At 34.9% G+C, this 19,929-nt stretch overlaps 1 protein-coding gene across 3 annotated transcripts in view; it reads right to left on the reverse strand.

Annotated features, from left to right (window-relative positions):
• LOC148944381 (SET domain-containing protein 9-like) overlaps positions 1-18,280 on the reverse strand; it is a 44,608-nt gene extending 26,328 nt beyond the window's left edge. For all 3 annotated transcript variants that reach the window (XM_089099887.1, XM_089099885.1, XM_089099886.1), the window contains exons 1-3: positions 18,210-18,280; positions 5,507-5,618; positions 1,497-1,620 (exon numbers count right to left, since the gene is read on the reverse strand). In XM_089099887.1, coding sequence (XP_088956013.1) covers positions 1,497-1,620; positions 5,507-5,618; positions 18,210-18,280 — 307 coding nt within the window. The remainder of the gene's footprint in view (positions 1-1,496; positions 1,621-5,506; positions 5,619-18,209) is intronic.
• Between the last annotated feature and the right edge of the window lie 1,649 nt (positions 18,281-19,929).

A 19,929-nucleotide genomic window follows, 5' to 3' on the forward strand; every position in this document is an offset into this window, starting at 1 on the left:
CTCCCAACCAGCATTTTAGCAGAAAGTAAATATGCTGAGCTTTGTCTGAAGCAACATTTCGGCGTCCCCTACTTGACCCTTCGAATGCCAACTTTTTAGCAGAACGGTAGGCTTGTTGGACCTTTTGAATAGGAGCAACAATATGATTTTTAATCTTTGATATTTGAGTGGAGAACTAAAATGTAGCTGTTGACCCATCAACATCATCCCCCCCCCCTCCTATCTATTTTTTTCAGGCGGAAACTTAGGTCTGTTATACATTGTTTGAATCAAAACGAGCAATGACTGCCAATCTATACGAATTCAGGGAGAAAATGGGCTTATGACACCTTAAATACATCTCCCCAGTCACCCAGAGATTTTGTATCTACATAAATGGAGGCGCAAAGTGGGCTCTTGGGCCTTCCAAGGAAAACTCACTATACCAACTTTCCGCTTTCCAACAGAGAAATAGGCAGGCATTAATTTTCTTTCTTTAGCTTATCAGCTTTGAACTTATGGGACAAGTGCTCGTTGTGCAATAGAACAAAATGTTTTCCAATGGTCTTTTTTCATAATTCAACCTCTAATGTTTTTTAAACTTACGGGAAGAGTAATTTAGGGTCAAAGGTACAGAGCAGAAGATTTCTAAAGACGTTCGCCCTCTCTGACTCCCCCAACGATCTTTCGTATAAGCGTCCACATTCATTTGAAATTTGGTAGGACGGTATCTACAGCCGAAGAGACAAAAATCAAGGAATCTTAGATCGTTCTGCTTTACAGTCTGGACATTAGCAGGCTGTGAATTTTCATTGTTGGGCGATTTCTTCTCTATCACAAAGAGTGACTTGCAAGCAAGAATCGTAAAGCTTGTTCCTCTTCAATGATCAGAGGCTACATATAGGTGCTAATTGGTCTACCTTTTTATTCGTTTCGTATACATTTTAGAACCAGAAAATTTGGATTCATGCAAAGGTTAAGCAACGACTATAAATGATTATGCAACACAATGACACAGTCAGGCAATTATAAGTAAGATTTTTATGAGGCAATCAGTCAGTGATAAACATTGAGTCTGTTTTCATCATGAAACAAATCATAGGTGAAACATTTTTGGGCAAAATAACATAGCCTTAGGGGACTGTTTAAGGCTTTATTTCCTGGGGCATTGGCTTTATTGTATTTTAAAGCTAAAAACATTGATTGGATCTTATAAAATTGCTTTTAAGAATGCAGAGTATTTTGAGACAGTTTTTAATAGAAATTTCATCTTTTTTTTTTAATTGAATTCTTTTTGAGATGTACCAGTTTTGAAGCTTTGAGGGGTTGATAACTGCAGTATCTGATCGACGGGGAAGAAAACAAATCTAAGTGTTGGTCTCTGCAACACTTTTGATGGTGAAACCAGCCAAAGGCTGCTGCAACACTTCACATTGCACCAAAGCAGTAAATCTAGTCTAACCCAGTTTAGTTCATCTACCAACAAGATACTAAAGAAAACCGTTTTTTAAACATACCTGGATATAAAGCAACTAAAGATCCTCTTTCAGCTTTTCCTGCACTTAGAAATACCCCGAGACCACCTCCAGGAACTTGGCTGCTATTCCTGGTTAAGTTGAATCCAGCTAATTTCAGCATATTCTGAAAAAAAAAAAAAAAAATAATATGATGTCCTATTTCAGGAGTCACTGTCTTTTTCTATGTGATAGATAATATCACACAGGACGTGATGCAGAGCACAGTTTTAGATATATTTAGCATTTTATGAGTTCGATGATAACCAACAACCCTTCTACTGTTTTGAGTAGATATGTTTTTTGAAGAATTTAAAAATTACAATTTGAAAACAAGGTTTCAAAAGACAAACTTTTTTCTTTTCACTTGATTTTTTAGTCCTATTTTTATTTTTGAATTCTATTTCATTAAAAAGTATAGAAAACTGATCCCTAAATTTAACTTCTAAAACATCGATTGGTGCTTTGAATATATATATATATATATATATATATATATATATATATATATATATATATATATATATATATATATATATATATATATATATATATATATATATATATATATATATATATATATATATATATATAATGTAGCCTACAGGTAGCGCAGGCTTCACCCGAGCCCCCGCATTCAGCACTCGCCAGGCTTGTATATATTTTATTCTAATCATTTATTAGCATAATTATCGCGTTATTCCGTAATAAAAAAACAAGTTTTTTTCAACTCTGAAACATAAAAAGTTGAACAAACATTAAAACTTAAAACAAGGAGAAATTATTCCGTATGCGAGGGGTGTTGCCCCCTCTTCAATATCTGGCTCTTCATCCTTGTGTTTTAGGAGCCGTTCTCAAAGAATTGGGACAAAAAGTCAAACTTCAGCATAAAGAGCAAAGTATTGAGGAGGGGGCAACCCCCCTCATATACGGAATAACTTCTGCTAATTTTAATTTTTGATGTTGCTCCTTACATGCAGTTGAAAAAACTTGTGTTTAGTTTATCTAATTTCTGATCATTTTCCAAATAATGCTAAGAAATTCAGTTTTCCTCTACAAAAACATTCCTCTCCCAACAAAAATTTCTCACAGCAAAGTTCCTCTCACGTAAAAAACCCCCCCCCCCCCCCATACAAATCCAAACTCGCTGAAAATCCCCAGGAAAACTTCTTATGGACCCAATAACAAATACTACATGTTAGCAGAGGGTAAATTTTGTAACTTAGCCTTTTCCCCTTAATAATTCTTTTTAGAATGCTTTCATTTGAAAGAGAATTCAATTTCTGATGTTTTTTTCAAATCATGTTGGATATCACCCTCCGTGAAAGTTTTTCTCAGAAATCCCACCACCACTTAGTGGAAAGTTACTCCTGCGGGAGAATCCCCAACGGAGAATTTCTCCCGTGGAACCCCCCCACCTCCATAGAAAACCCCTCCAGACAATCCTATAGCCGTGGAAAATATCCCGAGGAACGAAAACTCCACATGTTAAATTTAGTTGACAAAGTATGCCTAAAACAAATAAAAATAATTTCATAAAGAAATTCTGGTCAATTCCTCCAGTGTAATATTTCCGCTGGAAAACTCACCCCTGGAAACTTCCCTCCTCGCGGAAAATTCTTCACTGTAGTAAATCCCCCCAAGCAGAAAATCCCCCCCCCCCAAAAAAAATCTCCATACACTTCCTAATAACAAATATTATATGTTAATAATGAGCACATTTCATAACTTACTGCTGTTTCCCCACGGGGCAGTAAGGCTTCATAATATCCCGAAGGACATAGGCTAGTTATTGGACCTTTCAACTATACTGAAAAAAATGACTATATCAAAATTTTGATCAGACTACTTTGAGGAGGAAAAGAGTGTGGAAGGAGGGCTAGCTGCCCTCCAATATTTTTGGTTACTTAAAAAGGACATTAGAACTTTTGATTTCCATTCAAATGAGCACTTTCCCAATCTTCTAGAATCACTGCTTAAATAGCATCACCCCAGGGGAAAAACAGCAAAAACAAATAAACACACATCTGTGATCTTTCTTCTGAAAAACATGCAAAATTCCACATTTTGTATACAGGAGATTGAAATCTCTACAGTAGGGCTCTTTGGTATACCGAATCTGGTGGTTGATTTTCATCAAGATCACTTGAAGTCTTGGGGATCTTGTCCCCTGTTTTCAAAAATTAAGCAAACTTTCTCATGCTTGTTGCTTTTGATGGATAACATTAAACTTAATGAACTTAATATGTTTTGAATCAGAATAAAACTTCAATTCTTTTGATGAATGAATCTATTGTTATCAAAATTCCATTTCTTAGAGTTTCAGTTAATATTGAGCTGCATTGCTCCTTACTTACAGTTCACCACCACAAACTATTTGATTTTAAGTAACAATGTTTCAAATAGGCTATGCAATTTCAGTTGAACTAAAAAATCTGGCTTGAATGCAATTCCTCGTTCCTGTTAATGCATAAAAAATTATCCATTTTATAGGATTTGCTTTCTTCTAGGACTTATTGTGATTCTCACTATTGCGTATTCTGTTCTAGCTACAGATTTCATTTACAATTCAATGTGATTGCCCCTGTTGCTTTTTTTCTAATTATAGATTGTGCTGTCCATTATTGTCATTTGTGATTTGTAGTGATGTTTGTTGTCAGTGGCGTCGCTGAGGGGGGGGGGCAAGGGGGGGGGGAGCAGTTGCCCCTCCAATAATTTGAAAAGAAAACTGTTGCTCGTTTTAAGTGTCAAATTTGCTCTTTAATCTGAGCAGATAATTTTTTTTTTACAATAATTCAATGCTCATTTTTAACATAAGGAAAATGAGAAAAATAGGGGTCTATTACGCTTCCTAATATATTCCATATTAATATATATCCAAATATACTGCCTTTGAAACATTATCATCAAGTAAAATGTGAGCCAGTTAATGGCAAAATTGAAAAATGTTCTGTGCTTCCGGTTTCGTCACATTTGCTCAGGTCAATTTTTCCCCTGACATTTAAGGTGCTTTTACGTCCTAAAATCTGTCAGCTCAATATTAGATTCTCTTGTTTTATAACTTTCAAAAACGGGAATGAATACACGCTCTACATCTGCAAATACGACGGAAATGGAACCATTGAAGAAAAAAAAGGTAGATATATAGTTAATATAATTTCCTGAATGAAAAAATAATCATCGAAAAATAAATAAGACTTAGTACTTTTTATAATAATATTTGTACTATAACTAGATAGTCAAATCGGTTGTAGTTTGGTCATGGAATTTGTTAGAGGGGGATCCGCTCCAGGAGTCATTTAATTGTTTTAATTTTTATTTCCGGTATTTAAGTGAAACCTTTATTCCCTTATTTGTAATTGAAATTCCTAATAAGAGCTTATAACTTCATGGGCATACGGAAGGGGGGAAGCTACCCCCCCCCTAGAACTTCAAATTTATACTAGATATGGCTGAAAATTCATTTGTTATCATACCGTTCAGAGTCATTTGTTATCTTCTGTAAACTTGCACATGTCACAGATATTACAAATTAGTTTCTCCTTCCTGTTTATCAATCACAGACATACACATGCTAAACTAACACATTCCTTCATTCCATTTTAATTTTGCTTGAAAATTGGAAGATGGCTCATTTGAAGAAAGGAAACTAAAAAAGGTTACCTGACAAGCTGAATTTAATGGTGCAATTTTCATTAAGAAGATAACTTGTCCCATTAGGGGTGTTTCCCAGAAGTGCACACATTTTCTCAGACCAGTAGCTTTTGATGCATAACTTTAATCAGTTTTATATATTTGGAATCAACATTGAAAGCACAGTGTATATATTGCTATCAAAACTCCTTTTTTTTTAATTTTCCTTTGCCTGCTATTAGCCATGGTTGCTCCTTACCTTCAGCTTGTCACCACAAACTGTTTGAAACCATACAAAGCCTCCTACTCATTTGCTACCACAGCTGCACAAAGAAAAATGGTAAAAACCATATGTTTTAAGTATCAACAAATAATACTACCTGACTATTAGTTTGGCAACATGAATCAAATGAAAGAAACACCTTAATAAGGTTGGCAATTATTTCTGATGAATTCAAATTTAAATCATCAATTCCATTTGTATTGATCTTCCTGAAAAAAAAAAGAAATGTCACACCAGCACCCTTCTTAAGAGATCAAAGTAATTGGAGGGTAACCAACCAACCTTCCATGTCCTTTTTTGCTAACTGAACCCCCAAGACATCCAATCAAAAGTTTTAGGCAGCCATGTTTTCCAAAATAGTTGAAACCTTTAACAAATATGCCTCTGGGATATTAGTGCAGCCATTTTTTTTCAAAATAGTTGAAAGTTTTCAAAAGCATGCCTCTGGGATATTTGCTTTATCTTCTCTTTGTTTTATAGAATGGTATACAGAATGTTGATGGGGATATTGTATTAAATCAAAAGACACTAGGTGTATCCAGGTTTCCAAAAGGACATATATGGGCAAATCTATATTAATTGCAGGAATGACTATAGTATTAAATTGAAACTTTCAGGGAATTCTAAAGAGAATGTCAAAGTAATTCAATAGACACTATATGCATCCAGGTTTTCACAAAACCATATTTTCAATATATCAAGAGAAGTTAGGGAAGATAATTAAGTTGAAACATTCACAGAATGTTGACAGGGATGTTGAACTCAAAGAAACTATGTGAATCCTGGTTGAAAATGAGAATAGCTGCAATATCTCAGTAATGGCTTAAGTTATAAAGTTGAAACTTTCAGAAAATGTTGATTGGGATATTGACCTAAATCAAAAGATGCTATATTTATCAGATTGTCAAAATAACAATATTGCAATTTATCAGGAACAGTTAAAGTGTAAACTTCCAGAGAATGCTAAGGGGTATGTTGAACTTGATCAAAAAACACTGTGTGCATCCTGGCTGTCAAAGGGCATATATCTGCAATATCTTAGGAACAGCTAATAGTATTTAGTCAAAACTTCAGGGAATGTTGGGGAGGGTAATAATCTAAATTAACAAAAAGTTAAAAGCAAAAAAGGATTTAGTTTAAATAAAGGAATGGTTTAATTTAAAGAAAACAACAACAAAACATTAGATAATAAAAATCCAAAGATTTTGGCTCTATGTCCAGGAGCATTTCTCAACAGAAAAAAAGAAAAAAATTAAGTAGGAAAAGAACGGTTTTTTTAAATAAAAACAATCTAAAAAAGAAAACAACTAAATGCATGGGAGAAAAAAACAAATAAAAATAAATCACATTATGAATAACTTCCAGAGATAGCCTAGTATGTGTATCTATGTTGCTAAAATGGTGTGTGTAGTACATAAGGAACAGTTAAGGGTATTAAGCTAAAACTTTAAGAGGATGTTGAGGGGGATGTTGAAATAAATCCAAAGATGCTATTTCAATTGGGGTTGTGAAAAGGGCATATGTGAAATATCTAAAAACAATGGCTAGAATATTAACTTTGAACTGCCAGAGAATGTTGGGAGGGATTTTGAACTCAAATAAATGACATTTTGTGTATCCAGGTTTCCAAAATAACATTTTTTTCACCACACCTAGCAACTACTAATGGTACAAATGTATTACTAATCCACTACATACGGAGAAATGTTAAGAAAACAATTCTTACTTCATAATATACAAAATAATCCTAGTTAACATATTTTCCAGGGGGAGAGCACTTATCTCAACTTCTTTCACAATATTTCTCGTTTTTCAATCACATTTTTCAATATTTATGTCTATTTCCCAAGTCTTGAAAACTGTTTATAAAACAAACACCCAAGAGCTATCTTGCTAACCTAACCTAGGTTCTAGGCATTTACCCCACATGGAAAATACCCCACATGAAAAATACCCCAAATGAAAAATACCCCACATGGGAAATACCCCCCATGGAAAATATCCCCCCATGTAAAATAAGACTTTCCAAATTTGAGAATTACATTTTAATGTTTGTTTTTTTTCTGTAGGGGGGAAGGAATTTTGGTACTTGTGTATTATGCACCATTCACCAAAATGCAAGAAAAAACCAGTTTCTTTGTTAATTTCTTTCAGCTTAGCACAAGACAAAGACAAGTGACAGAATATATGGAAAAATATATAATTTGGGCTATATAGGCTATTTGCACATAAGGGGGGAGAATAAAGTATTTGGACAGTCTGAAGTCAGAAAACAATCCTTACTTCATAATATGCAGAATAATTGTACTTCATAATATGCAGAATAATTGTATCTAACACATTATGCATGTTGACCCACTATACTCCCCCCCCCCCAAATGTACAATTCTATAGCTCAAATTTGTTTCTAAAGTAACCAAGAAGCTAACAAAAAACTGGTTTATTCTCAAGTTTTACACACAGCATGAACTTGAGTGAGTGGTGCATAATACGCAAGTACCAAAATTTCTTCCCCTATGGAAATTAAAAAAACAAAACTCAAATAAAATTCTCAAATTTGGAAAGCTTTATTTTCCATAGGGGGAAGGGGTATTTTTGGTAGGGCATTTTCCAGGAAGGTAATTGCTGGGGAGATAAACACCAGCTAACCTAACCTAATTTATAAATACTTTCCTATTAATATCTTTTTGGTAGATGGCAGTGATGGTGTTTAACTTTCACATATAGATTATTTGAAAATGGATAAATGCAGTCAAATCTATGTTTGTTTTTCACAATGCTGTTAAAAAAATTGTAGGTGTAAATGTGTGGCCATTCCATTACATAAGGAGACATGTTATGAAAACAATTCTTACTTCATAATGTACAAGAAAATCCTAGTTAACATATTTTTAAGGGGGGAGAACCTTTATTCTCACTTCTTTCCTTCTTTTACCAACTTTGCCAAAAAAAAATATGAAAAAAGCCATACTTTTGATAAACGTTTTGTCTGTTTTCAAATTTGTGTTGAATGATATAGTCTCCTACAGTTTTTTTTTATATTCATCCTGGTCATTTGTAGGTGGCATTCATCCTGGTCATTTGTAGTTTCATAATTTTTTTAGTTTAGAAAAAATAAATATTATGAAAATGGATATAAAATTACCCTTTTTGATTCTAGGATGAGCTAGCAGTTTCACAGTCAGAAGGAATTATACAGATGATTAATTTATAATAAATACAGATGATTAAACTTTTTGCTGAATTTAGGTTAATTTTTGAACAAAATTAGGTTAGAACAAAATTATGTTCAAAATTTAGGTTTGAATTGGTTCAAATTAGAGTGGCAAAAAATCAGGTTCAAAATTATAAATGGCCAGGATGAAAACCATCTATCAGATGAGAGGCAATGGTATAGCATTGCCTATAGCAAAAGCCATACAGCTCCAGTGTTTTATAATTTATTATTTTTTTTCCCAGAGGCACTTCATATGGAAGGGGTCATCATAGAAACTTTAAAGGGGGCTCATTCGATTGGAAATCGAGAGTTCTAGTGCTCTTTTTAATGGTCAAGTGATTGGAGGGCAACTAGCCCCCCCCCCCACGTCCATCATTCTCTCAAAGACATCCAATCAAAATTTTGAGATAGCCATTTTGTTCAGCGTAGTCGATTTCCAAATAGAAAATGTGTTTTTCGAGGAGGACACTCCCCCACAACCCTCAGGGCAAGGGTTTTAAGTTATGCCCTGGGGGCATATAAGGTTTTTATAGAAGGCGTTGTTGTAGAAACTTCAAAAAAGGCTCATTCGATTGGAAATTCAAAGGACTAGTGCCCTTTTTAATAGTTGAACGTGATTGGAGGGCAACTAACCTCCCCCCCCCACGCCCATCATTTGCCCAAACACATCAAATCAAAATTTTGAGATAGCCATTTTGTTCAGCATAGTTGATTTCCAGATAGAAAATATGTTTTTGAGAACACTCCCCCACCACCCTCAGGGCAAGGGTTTTAAGTTATGCCCTGGGGGCATATAAGGTTTTTATAGAAGGCATTGTCATAGAAACTTCAAAAAAGGGTCATTCGATAGGAAATTCAAAGGGCTGGTGCCCTTTTCAATAGTCGAAAGTGATTGGAGGGCAACTAGCTCCCCATCCTATGTGCATCATTCCCTCAAACATATCCAATCAAAATTTTGAGATGGCCATTTTGTTCAGCTTAGTTGATTTCCAAAAATAGAAAATATGTTTTTGAGGAGGACACTCCCCCACAACCCTCAGGGGAAGGGTTTTAAGTTGTCCTGGGGGCATATAAGGTTTTTATAGTAGGTGTTGTCATAGAAACTTCAAAAAAGGCTCATTCGATTGGAGATTCAAAGGGCTAGTGCCATTTTTAATAGTCAAAAGTGATTGGAGGACAACTAGCCCCCCCCCCCACGCCCATCATTCCCCCAAACACATCCAATCAAAATTTTTAGATAGCCATTTTGTTCAGCGTAGTTGATTTCCAGATAGAAAATATGTTTTTGAGGAGGACACTCCCCACACCCCTCAAGGCAAGGGTTTTAAATTATGCCCTGGGGGCCTATAAGGTTTTTATAGAAGGCCTTGTCACAGAAACTTCAAAACAGGCTCAATCGATTGGAAATTCAAAGGGCTAGTGCCCTTTTTTATAGTTGAAAGTGATTGGAGGGCAACTAGCCCCCTCTCATGCCCACCTTTTCCCCAAACACATCCAATCAAAATTTTGTGATAGCCATTTTATTAAATGTAGTTTTAAGTTCTGGAAATTAGGTATTTGAGGATGACAACTCCCCCACAGCCCTCAGGGCAAGGGTTGTAAGTTATGCCCTGGGGGCATATAGGGTTTTGTATAGACAATGTTGTCATAGAAACTTCAGAAAGGGCTCATTTGATTGCAGATTTAAATGGCTAGTTCCCGAATTCAAAGAATTCAAAGGGAATTCAAAGGGCTAGTGCCCTTTTTAATAGTCGAAAGTGATTCTAAGGCAACCGACACCCCTTCCACGCACACCATTTCCCCAAATAAATCATCTCCAAATTTTGATATAGCCATTTTGTTCAAAGTAGTTGAAATTTCTGGAAATTACACGTTTGAGGAGGACACTTCCCCCACAGTCTTCAGAGGCAAGGGCTGCAATTTATGCCCTGGGGGCATATATGATTCTTATGGAAGGAATTCTTGTACAAACTTCAGAGAGGGCTCATTTGATTGGAAATTGAAAGTTCTAGTTCACTTTTTTAGCATCAAAACATATTGGAGGGTAACCAGCTTCCCACCCCCCCCCCCCAAACCCTTTTTTCCCAAATGCATCCAATAAAAATTTTTAGATAGCTATTTTGTTAAAAATAGTTCAAAGATCATATAACAAAAATTCTGGTGTCAACACAACCTACCGTGGCCCGGGGACAGGCGTTGTAAGTTATGCCCTGGGGGCATACGTATATGGGTCTTATGGAAGGGATGCTCGTATTAACTTCAAAGAGGGGTCATTTGATTGGAAACTGAAAGTTCTAGTTCACTTTTTAAGAGTCAAAAGAGATTGGAGGGCACCCAGCCCCCCCCCCTCCATGCCCTTTTTTCCTCAAACCCATCCGATAAGAACTTTTAGATAGCTTTGTTTTAAATAGTTCAATGACCATATAACGAAAACTCAGGGGTCAACAAAGCCCCCCAGGGCCCAAGGGCTGGTGTTGTAAGTTATGCTTTGGGGGAATATATGGTTCTTATTGAAGGGATTTTTGTAAAAAATTCAGAGAAGGCTCATTTGATTGGACATTGAAAGTTCTAGTTCAGTTTTTTAGAGACAAAAGAGATTGGAGGGCAACTAGCCCCCCCACGCCCCTTTTCCCCAAATGCATCCAATAAAAATTTTGAGATAACCATTAAGTTAAAAATTGCTCAAAAGTCAGATAACAAAAACTCAGTTGTTGTCACAACCCCCCAGACCCGGGGTAGGAGTTGTAAGTTATGCCCTGGGGTATATATTGTTTGTATGAAAGGGATGCTCGTATAAACTTCAGAGGGCTCATTTGATTGTATATTGAAAGTTCGAGCTCAATTTTTAATATTTAAAGTAGATCCGAGAGCAGCTAGCCCCCCCCCCCCCACGCCTTCTATTTCAAAACCCATGTGATGAAAATTTTAAGATATACATTTTGTTAAAAGTAGGTCAAAAGTAGTATAAGAAAAAATCCGCTGTCAATAGACCCCCTCCGGGCAAAGGGGAAGGCGTTGTAAGTTATGCCCAAAGGGCATGTATGGTTCTTATAAAAGGGATGCTCGTATAAACTTCAAGGAAGGCTCATTTGATTGGAAATTGAAAGTTCTAGTTCACTTTTTAAGAGTCAAGAGAGTTAAACTAGCCCCCCCCCCCCCATGCTCTTTTTTCCCCAAACCTGTCCACTACAAATTTTGAGATGGCCAGTGTTTTGAAATTGTTCAAAAACTAGATAACAAAAACGCCCCCCCCCCCCAGAGCCCGGGGGGATAGGCGTTGTAAGTGTTGTCCTGGGGGCATATATGGTTCTTATGAACGGGATGCTCGTATAAACTTCAGAGGGGGCTCATTTGATTGGAAATTGAAAGTTCTATTTCAATTTTTAAGAGTCAAAAGATATCCGAGGGCAACTAGCCCCCCCCCCCCCGCCACACACCGTTTTTTCCACAAGCCCATCCGATAAAATTTTTATAATACCCATTTCATTAAAAATAGTTCAAGGGTCAGATAAGAAAACTTTCTTTGGCGATGGAACCCGCCAAGGCCCGGAGGAAGGCCTTATGAGTAATGCTCTAGGGGCATATATAGTTCTTATGGAAGGGATGCTCGTATAAACTTCAGAGAGGACTCATTTGATTAGAAATTGAAAGTTCTTGTTCACTTTTTAAGAGTCAAAAGAGATTAGAGGGCAACTAGCCCCCCTCCCTCCTCCACGCCCCTAATGCATCAGATAAAAATTTTGAGATAGACATTTTGTTAAAAATAGTTCAAAGTTCTGATAACAAAAAACTCTGGTGTCGACACAGCCCCCCAGGGCCCAGGGTAGGCATTGTAAGTTATGCCCTGGGGGCACATATGGTTGTTTTGGAAGGGATGCTTGTATAAACTTCCTAGAGGGCTCATTTGATTGGAAATTGAAAGTTGTAATTCACTTTTAAAGAGTCAAAAGTGATTGGAGGGCAGCTAGCTTCTCCCCACACTCTATTTATTTTTTTTCCCAGAGACACTTCATATAGAAGGGGCGTCATATAAACTTCAAAGGGGGCTCATTCGAGTGGAAATTGAAAGTTCTAGTGGCCTTTTTAAGAGTCAAAAGTGATCAGAGGGCAACTGCCCCCCCCCCCCTCCCAATTTGAGGTAGCCATTTTGTTAAAATAGTTCAAAGATCATATAACAAAAACCCCTTTACGTATGTCCATTTCATTCAAAAATAGTTCATAGGTCAGATAAGAAAAACTCCTGTGTCAACACACCCCTCCCAGGACCAGGGCAGGCGTTGTAAGTATTGCTCTGGGGGCATATATAGTTCTTATGGAAGGTATGCTTGTATCAACTTCAGAGGGTTCATTTGAATGGAAATTAAAAGTTGTAGTTCATTTTCTCAGACTGAAAAAAGATTGGAGGACAACTAGCCCCTCCTGCCCTCCACGCCTTTGGGTGCATTGGATGGACAAACCCATCCGATAAAAATTTCAGGTGACCATGTTTTTAAAAATAGTTCAACCATCAGATATTAAAACTCCAGGGTCAACACCATCCCCCAGGGCCCAGGGACAGGCGTTGTAAGTTATACTCTGGGGATATATATGGTTCTTATAGAAGGGATACTCGTATAAACTTCAGAGAGGGCTCATTTGACTGAAATAGAAAGTTCTAGTTCACTTTTAAAGACTCAAAAGCGACCAAAGCTTAATCTAGTCCCCCCCTGCCCTTTTTCCCCAAACCCATCCAATAAAAATTTTGAGATAGCAATTTTGTTAAAAGAAAGTTCAAACATCAGATAATAAAATGTCTGAGGTTGACACAAACCCATTTTTTCACTTTGATATTGTTACTTTGATGAATATTTGATTTTTTTTTTTTTAAATAAGGAATTTTTAAAAACTTGAAATTTTTTGCAATCAAAAAGGAACAAAAAATAATTAAAAAAACTTCCCAAAAAAATAAGTTTTTCAAAGAAAAGTAAAAGCCATTTTAAATTTAAGCTCAGCACATACAAATAACTTTTAAAATTCAAACTCAAAACAACCAGATATTACTATTAAAGAATAAATGAAGCCCAAAAAGAAGAGAAATTAAATAAACAATCATAGCAAAAACATACAACAAGTAATAATATAAATGGATAAATAGATCTTAAAGCGCGTAATGCTTAGATTGAATATGAAAATCAAGCATTAAAACAAAAAAAAAATTCATATTGAAGTATAAATGAAACTTAAAATGAACAGAAATTAAATAAACAATCAATGCAAACAAACATACAATAGGTATTAATGTAAATTAATAAATACATCTTAAAACGAGTTAAACTTAAATTGAATATGCAAATCAAGCTTGAAATGAACAAAAATCATCACAAACAAGAGTTTGGGCCTGACCTCCTTCTCTCACTATAAAAGTCTAAAACCTACTGCATCATTGGCGCTTTACTGGAAACTCTACACGTCTTGAACAGTCTTGGAAAGTATAAACAACATCAAATTGAATATTTGATGTATAACAATATTAATTGGTGAAAGATCCATTGGTTCAAGAATTTATTTCACAGTAATTATATTTTTATTTTCAATGCTGTAAGAACTGGAAAAGAAAATATTTGTAATATAATCCGTTTTCAGTTAAGCGCCAATGACACAGTAGGCTTTTGGTTTTTATTTACAGTTAGGAAAGGAGGCAGCATCAGAACACATGTTTTTAGTGAAACTATATTTGCCTTTAACAACTTTAAAAAGAGTTAATAGATAAAACTGAATATTTGATGTATAATGATATTAATTGCTGAAAGCTCATCAGTTCAAAAAGTTACTATTATTGTAATGTTTATTTTCAATATTAAGTATGAAAGAAAATATTTGTCATATAATTGGTCTTCAGTAAAGCACCAATGACGCAGTAAGTTTTAGACTTTTACAGTGAGAGAAGGAGGTCATACCCAAACTCTTGTTTGTAGTGATTTTTGTTCGTTTCAAGCTTGATTTCCATATTCAATTTAAGTTTCACTCGTTTTAACATATATTTATTCATTTACATTAATATCTATTGTATGTTTGTTTGTTTTGATTGTTAATTTAATTTCTGTTCGTTTTAAGTTTCATTTATATCATAGTTCAATAGCAAGATTTTTTTTTTTTTAAGCTTGATTTTCATATTAAATCTAAGCATTACTCACTTTAAGATCTATTTATTCATTTATATTATTACTTGTTGTATGTTTTTGCTATGATTGTTTATTTAATTTCTGTTCGTTTTGGGTTTCATTTATTCTTTAATAGTAATTTCTGGTTATTTTGCATTTGAATTTTAAAAGGTATTTGTATCTCCTGAGCTAAAGTTTAAAATGGCCTTTACTTTCCTTTGAAAAACTTATTTTTGGAAAGTTTTTTTTTTAATTAATAAGAAAAAGATTATGGGATGGCATATCATTCAGCACAAATTTTAAAACAGAAATCGTTTATCAAAAGCATGGCTTTTTTCATATCTTTTTTTTGCAAAATTGGAAAAAGAAGGAAAGAAGTGTTCACCCCCTGGAAAATATGTTAACTAGGATTATTTTGCACATTATGAAGTAAGAATTGTTTTCCTAACATCTCTCCTTATGTAATGGAATGTGTCACACATTTATACCGGATTGTACAACAGTAAAAGTAGTAATGATAAAGGTTCTCCTTATGTTAACTAGGATTATTTTGCAGATTATGAAGTAAGAATTTTTGATAAAATGAAACTTTCAGGGATGGGTCTACAGGCTAAAGTATGGGTACTTATTAGTTAACTGGAACACAATCAACAGGAACCACATATAGAATCTCAAAGATCCTAATGAAAAACAGGTTTCCTTTGCCTAGTGAGGTACTAATCACTCCATGAAAAATATTTAAACTTTAGTTTTTTGGGGTTGAAGAGGCAAAAAAGGTACCTAAGTTAGGTTATGTATTTCATATATGCTATGCTTTACCCCCCCCCCCCGCGCACACACACAAACACACCCTAATGTGCTAATATATAGCCCAAATTTGTTTCTAAACTATTATATTTTCATTGTATTTTGTTTTATTTCATCAGCATTACTCAAATTTCATTTCTTGCATGTGTTCTAGCTAACTAAAAAGTACCAAAGTATGTCCTGTGATTTTGAAGTACCTACCTCTACTCCTTCTCTCTCTAGAGGGTCCCAAAAATTTGCCTACATGACAGGTACCTATTGAAATTTTAACAAAACAACATTTTACCTTAATTTCCAGTTATCAGTTTCTTTTCCTCTGGGTTTAGTTCTAAAAATGCAATTTTTTATTTTAGCAGAATTTTAAGCCATATCAATACCTTTTTTCAAAATTTAGGAAATGTATTTGTATAACTTTGAAACCTTATAAATTGGGATTAAGTGAAGTTTTGAAGCTGGAAACAATCTTGTTGTACTTCATTTAGCCAGAAAATCTATATTGCAAGGTTTCACTTTCACAATACAGATTTTTAAAGGTCATCAAAGGTCAGGACCCTCTAGAGGGAGAAGGAGTAGAGGTAGGTAGTTCTAAATACCTTCCCAGGACATACTTTAGCCTGTAGACACATCCCTTAAGGTTTCATTTTCCTAGCCTAACCCTTTCCAAGATGGCCAACAGTAGCTAAAGTAGAATATTACTGAATTGATTTCTTAACATGTCTCCTCATGTACTGGAATGGTTATACCATTCTACTATTCAAGTCATGCCAATGGTAACTTCAAAGCACTATATAGATAATATAACAGTAAGATCCCAGCTTTGTGATTTTTGGCTTCTACATCCTTGGCAAGTACAAACAGCTCCTCCCATTTAATCTGCCATGAGCAGTCCAGTGGGAAAATTTGCAGGTGGCACAATAATTTAGCTAGGATGATAACAGTAAGATCCCAGCTTTGTGATTTTTGGCGTCTACATCCTTGGCAAGTACAAACAGCTCCTCCCATTCATTCTGCCATGAGCAGTCCAGTGGGTAAATTTGCAGGTGGCACAATAATATAGCTAGGATGAAAGTGAAAATGTCATTGGATGCCTTGTTTTATGCTCTTTCATAATACAATAATCAATTCTGTTGCAAATTGTATCTTGAGCCCTTAGAGAGGCCCCAAAAGTATTTTATACAAATTATGAAAGAGCATAAAAAAGCCTCAAATGATGTTTTCACTTTCATCCTAGCTAAATTATATGACCCACTCCAAAATTTACCTTGAACTTAGCACCTCACCCCCCTAATGTGCTAATATATACCCTGAATTGGAATTTACCCTGAATTGTTGACAGCAAACTTTTGTATCACAAAATTCAGCACTATGTTTGTCAATGGCATTTGAAAAACTTGAAATGGTAGGAAAAAAATTTGAATTGAGTTTCCTAATAAATGAGGTTTGAATTGTCACAAATAATTATTTTTAGAATATATTACTCTTGAACAACTTATTTCTAAACTATGATATGTTTTAGCCACTTTTAAACAACTCAACTAGTGGTGATAACTTCTTTGTGTGGTTACAAAATGAAATACCTTTGGGGTTCCTTTAAGGGCTCAAGATGCAATTTGCAACAGAAACAATTATTGTATTATGAAAGAGCATAAAAAAAGGCATCATGGTATTTTTACTTTCATCCTAGCTAAATTATTGTGCCACCTGCAAATTTAGGTAAAGTCCTATGAAATCATATTATTGAGTAAGGACTAAAGTGAATACACCATTTGATGCATTTTTTTATGCTTATTACAAATATAAAAAGCATTTCTATCGGAAATGAATTTCAGCCCCCTTCCCCTATCTATGTCACTTCCTGGTTAGGTTAGGTCTAGCCTATATCGGGGGGGGGGGGCTGAAATACATTTAAAAAATAAATTATCATTATATTTGTAAAAAGCATAAAAAAGGCATCAAATGGTGTATTCACTTTATTCCAAACACAATAATATTATTTATTAGAACTTTACCCAAATTTACCATCTAGTGTACATTACCCTGAAACACATATTTTCACAGAAACTTTCTCAAAATACCTTTGAAACCAACTTGAGACTTTGAAACCTACCTGTAATTCCTAAGAACATCTAATAATAACATTGCACTACTATTTACCAATTTCTATATAGCTGATGTATTGGACTAGGCTAAATTAATTTAAAATTATATTCTTTAAAATTTAGTGTTACAAAGGTGAAGCCAAGTTTTGCAATCAAGAAAAATCTGACTTGTCTACCTGTGAAAGAATCAATTGTTGCATATGTTTATACCTGTTTAAATGTTCTTTGGAGCACTTGCATCTCAGTCCAGCTTTGTATAATGGTTGAGATACAGAAAGAGCATACTGCATTATATTTATATACAGTGGTTCAAAGCCACAAACAAAGAGTTTAAAGAATCCTAAATAAAGAGAGCTGATGAAGTCTCCAAAATATATTCATTCCGTAATTCCACTTTCATTCAAAAAGAATATTTCTAACATTTCCCCAGGAGGATTCTTTCAAGTACATTATTCATAAATTGCTGTTGAACCAAAAACTTAGGTCAAGAATCATACAAAACCATGATTTCAAATTGAAGACATTTTTCACTCTTACTTTCCTGTTTGTAGAGCTTTCTTTAAAACAAGAGGGAAAAACCTGTGCTTATAATTATTCCATGTGCTCATTTTTTGAATTATTGCTAGTGAACGTCAGTAGGGAGGTTTCTGAAATACCGTTGTACGCTATTGCGCACACGCTATCCTTTTACGCAAAGTATAATCACCTACGGAACAAGTACTGACAAAACTTCAAAAGTGACCCCGCGTACCTCAGCGCCTCTAGACACAAAGTGCTGTACTACTTAATCGCTCCAAGCCAAAGTGCTCTGCTGCGGGTCAATAAATTAAGCTAAAGCGTGATTCAGGCGGCAAGCGACCGAGAATGTTTTATTGAATAGTGTAAGTACTGTATTTAGTAGCCAAGTTTGTCTGGATATGGAATCGTCTCTGGGGACATGGACAAAGTGTCGCTTTTTTTGTGTCGAGAGGATAAGTTTTGTCAGTACTTGTTCCGTAGGTGATTATACTTTGCTTTTACGGTAACATTAAATGATAATAGCAATGTAAAATAAGGTAAAAGTCTTCCGTTCAGATTGTTGGTCTTTATGGTTCGTTTACAAATCCGCAGAAAAAATCCGCATGAATTTCCGCAATGTGTAATGGTTCGTTTACACATTGCGCAAATCCTTCCGGATTTAGCAATCCGTATAGAAATTCGATCCGTTTTGTTACAAGAAAAAATGTCTAGCTTTCCGCATTGTTTTGGTCAAATCAGGACAAAATCTTGGCAAGATTTTTAAATGAATAAAATCATGAGTATGGATTATCAAAACTACACGATCTTATAACTTTGGTTCAAAGCTGTACCCAGCTTATATGATCCTACACACCCAGGCTATGTAAGACTTTACGTAACGTTTAGTCCTAAAGTTGTTACGTTTCATGTTACGTGTCTTACGTTGTCATGTTACGTTCTTATGTTCCTTCACATCGAAAATCTTTCCTTCACACTGCAACGTCAATTTTCAGTGCTACCCATACAAAAAAAGTGGTTTTCCTTGTTGTGCAAGGAAGGGGGCTGTAATTTCCCTATTCTAGGTTTTTGACCATACTGGCTCCAACGGTACATTTTTCATGTTGATCTGACGCCATTTTAGAGGGGCTTCAGACTTTTTTCAATCACCATAGATTCCTTTTCAAAATTAACTTTTACTTTTAAGAAGAACCAAAATAATAGTTACCATTCCTGAATCAGTATCAGATGGCGTTTTTTTTCACTACGAATTTTTTTTCTAAACGCGTTTTTTAACTTTTGGCTATTATGGGCTGTAGTTTGCTCTTTAGTCGTCCCTGTGGTTATCCCAGTTCAACGTTAAACTTCTGGGAGTGAACACTGGCACAGGGAATGGACACTGCATGGAAGTTTCCAAATTTCTTTATTTCTCTTAATCTCTTTATTTTTTTCTTTTGTTTCAGTTTCATGGCAGGCATGTCTTTTTATACATTTTTAATAGCTTTATGTTAAAAAGCGCCTCTTTACGTTGTTTTTCACCATATTCCATAGAATTCAGACACCTAATTATAGCTATTCGATTTTTTTTTCAAAGAAAATCTAAAACCAGTTACTACATTTCAAAACAAAGCCATAGAAATGTCAAAAATATTTTTTCATATCATGTTTCTACTCTGGTACTAGTGATATTATTGTTAATGATTTATATTGCTGGAATATTTTTTTTTTTAGACCTACTAGCCATTTTTTTCATATAGTTTAA

This window comes from Artemia sp. Qi Xiang Cuo, chromosome 14, assembly GCF_049724085.1.
Source record: "Artemia sp. Qi Xiang Cuo chromosome 14, ASM4972408v1, whole genome shotgun sequence".
NCBI classification, from domain to species: Eukaryota; Metazoa; Arthropoda; class Branchiopoda; order Anostraca; family Artemiidae; genus Artemia; species Artemia sp. Qi Xiang Cuo.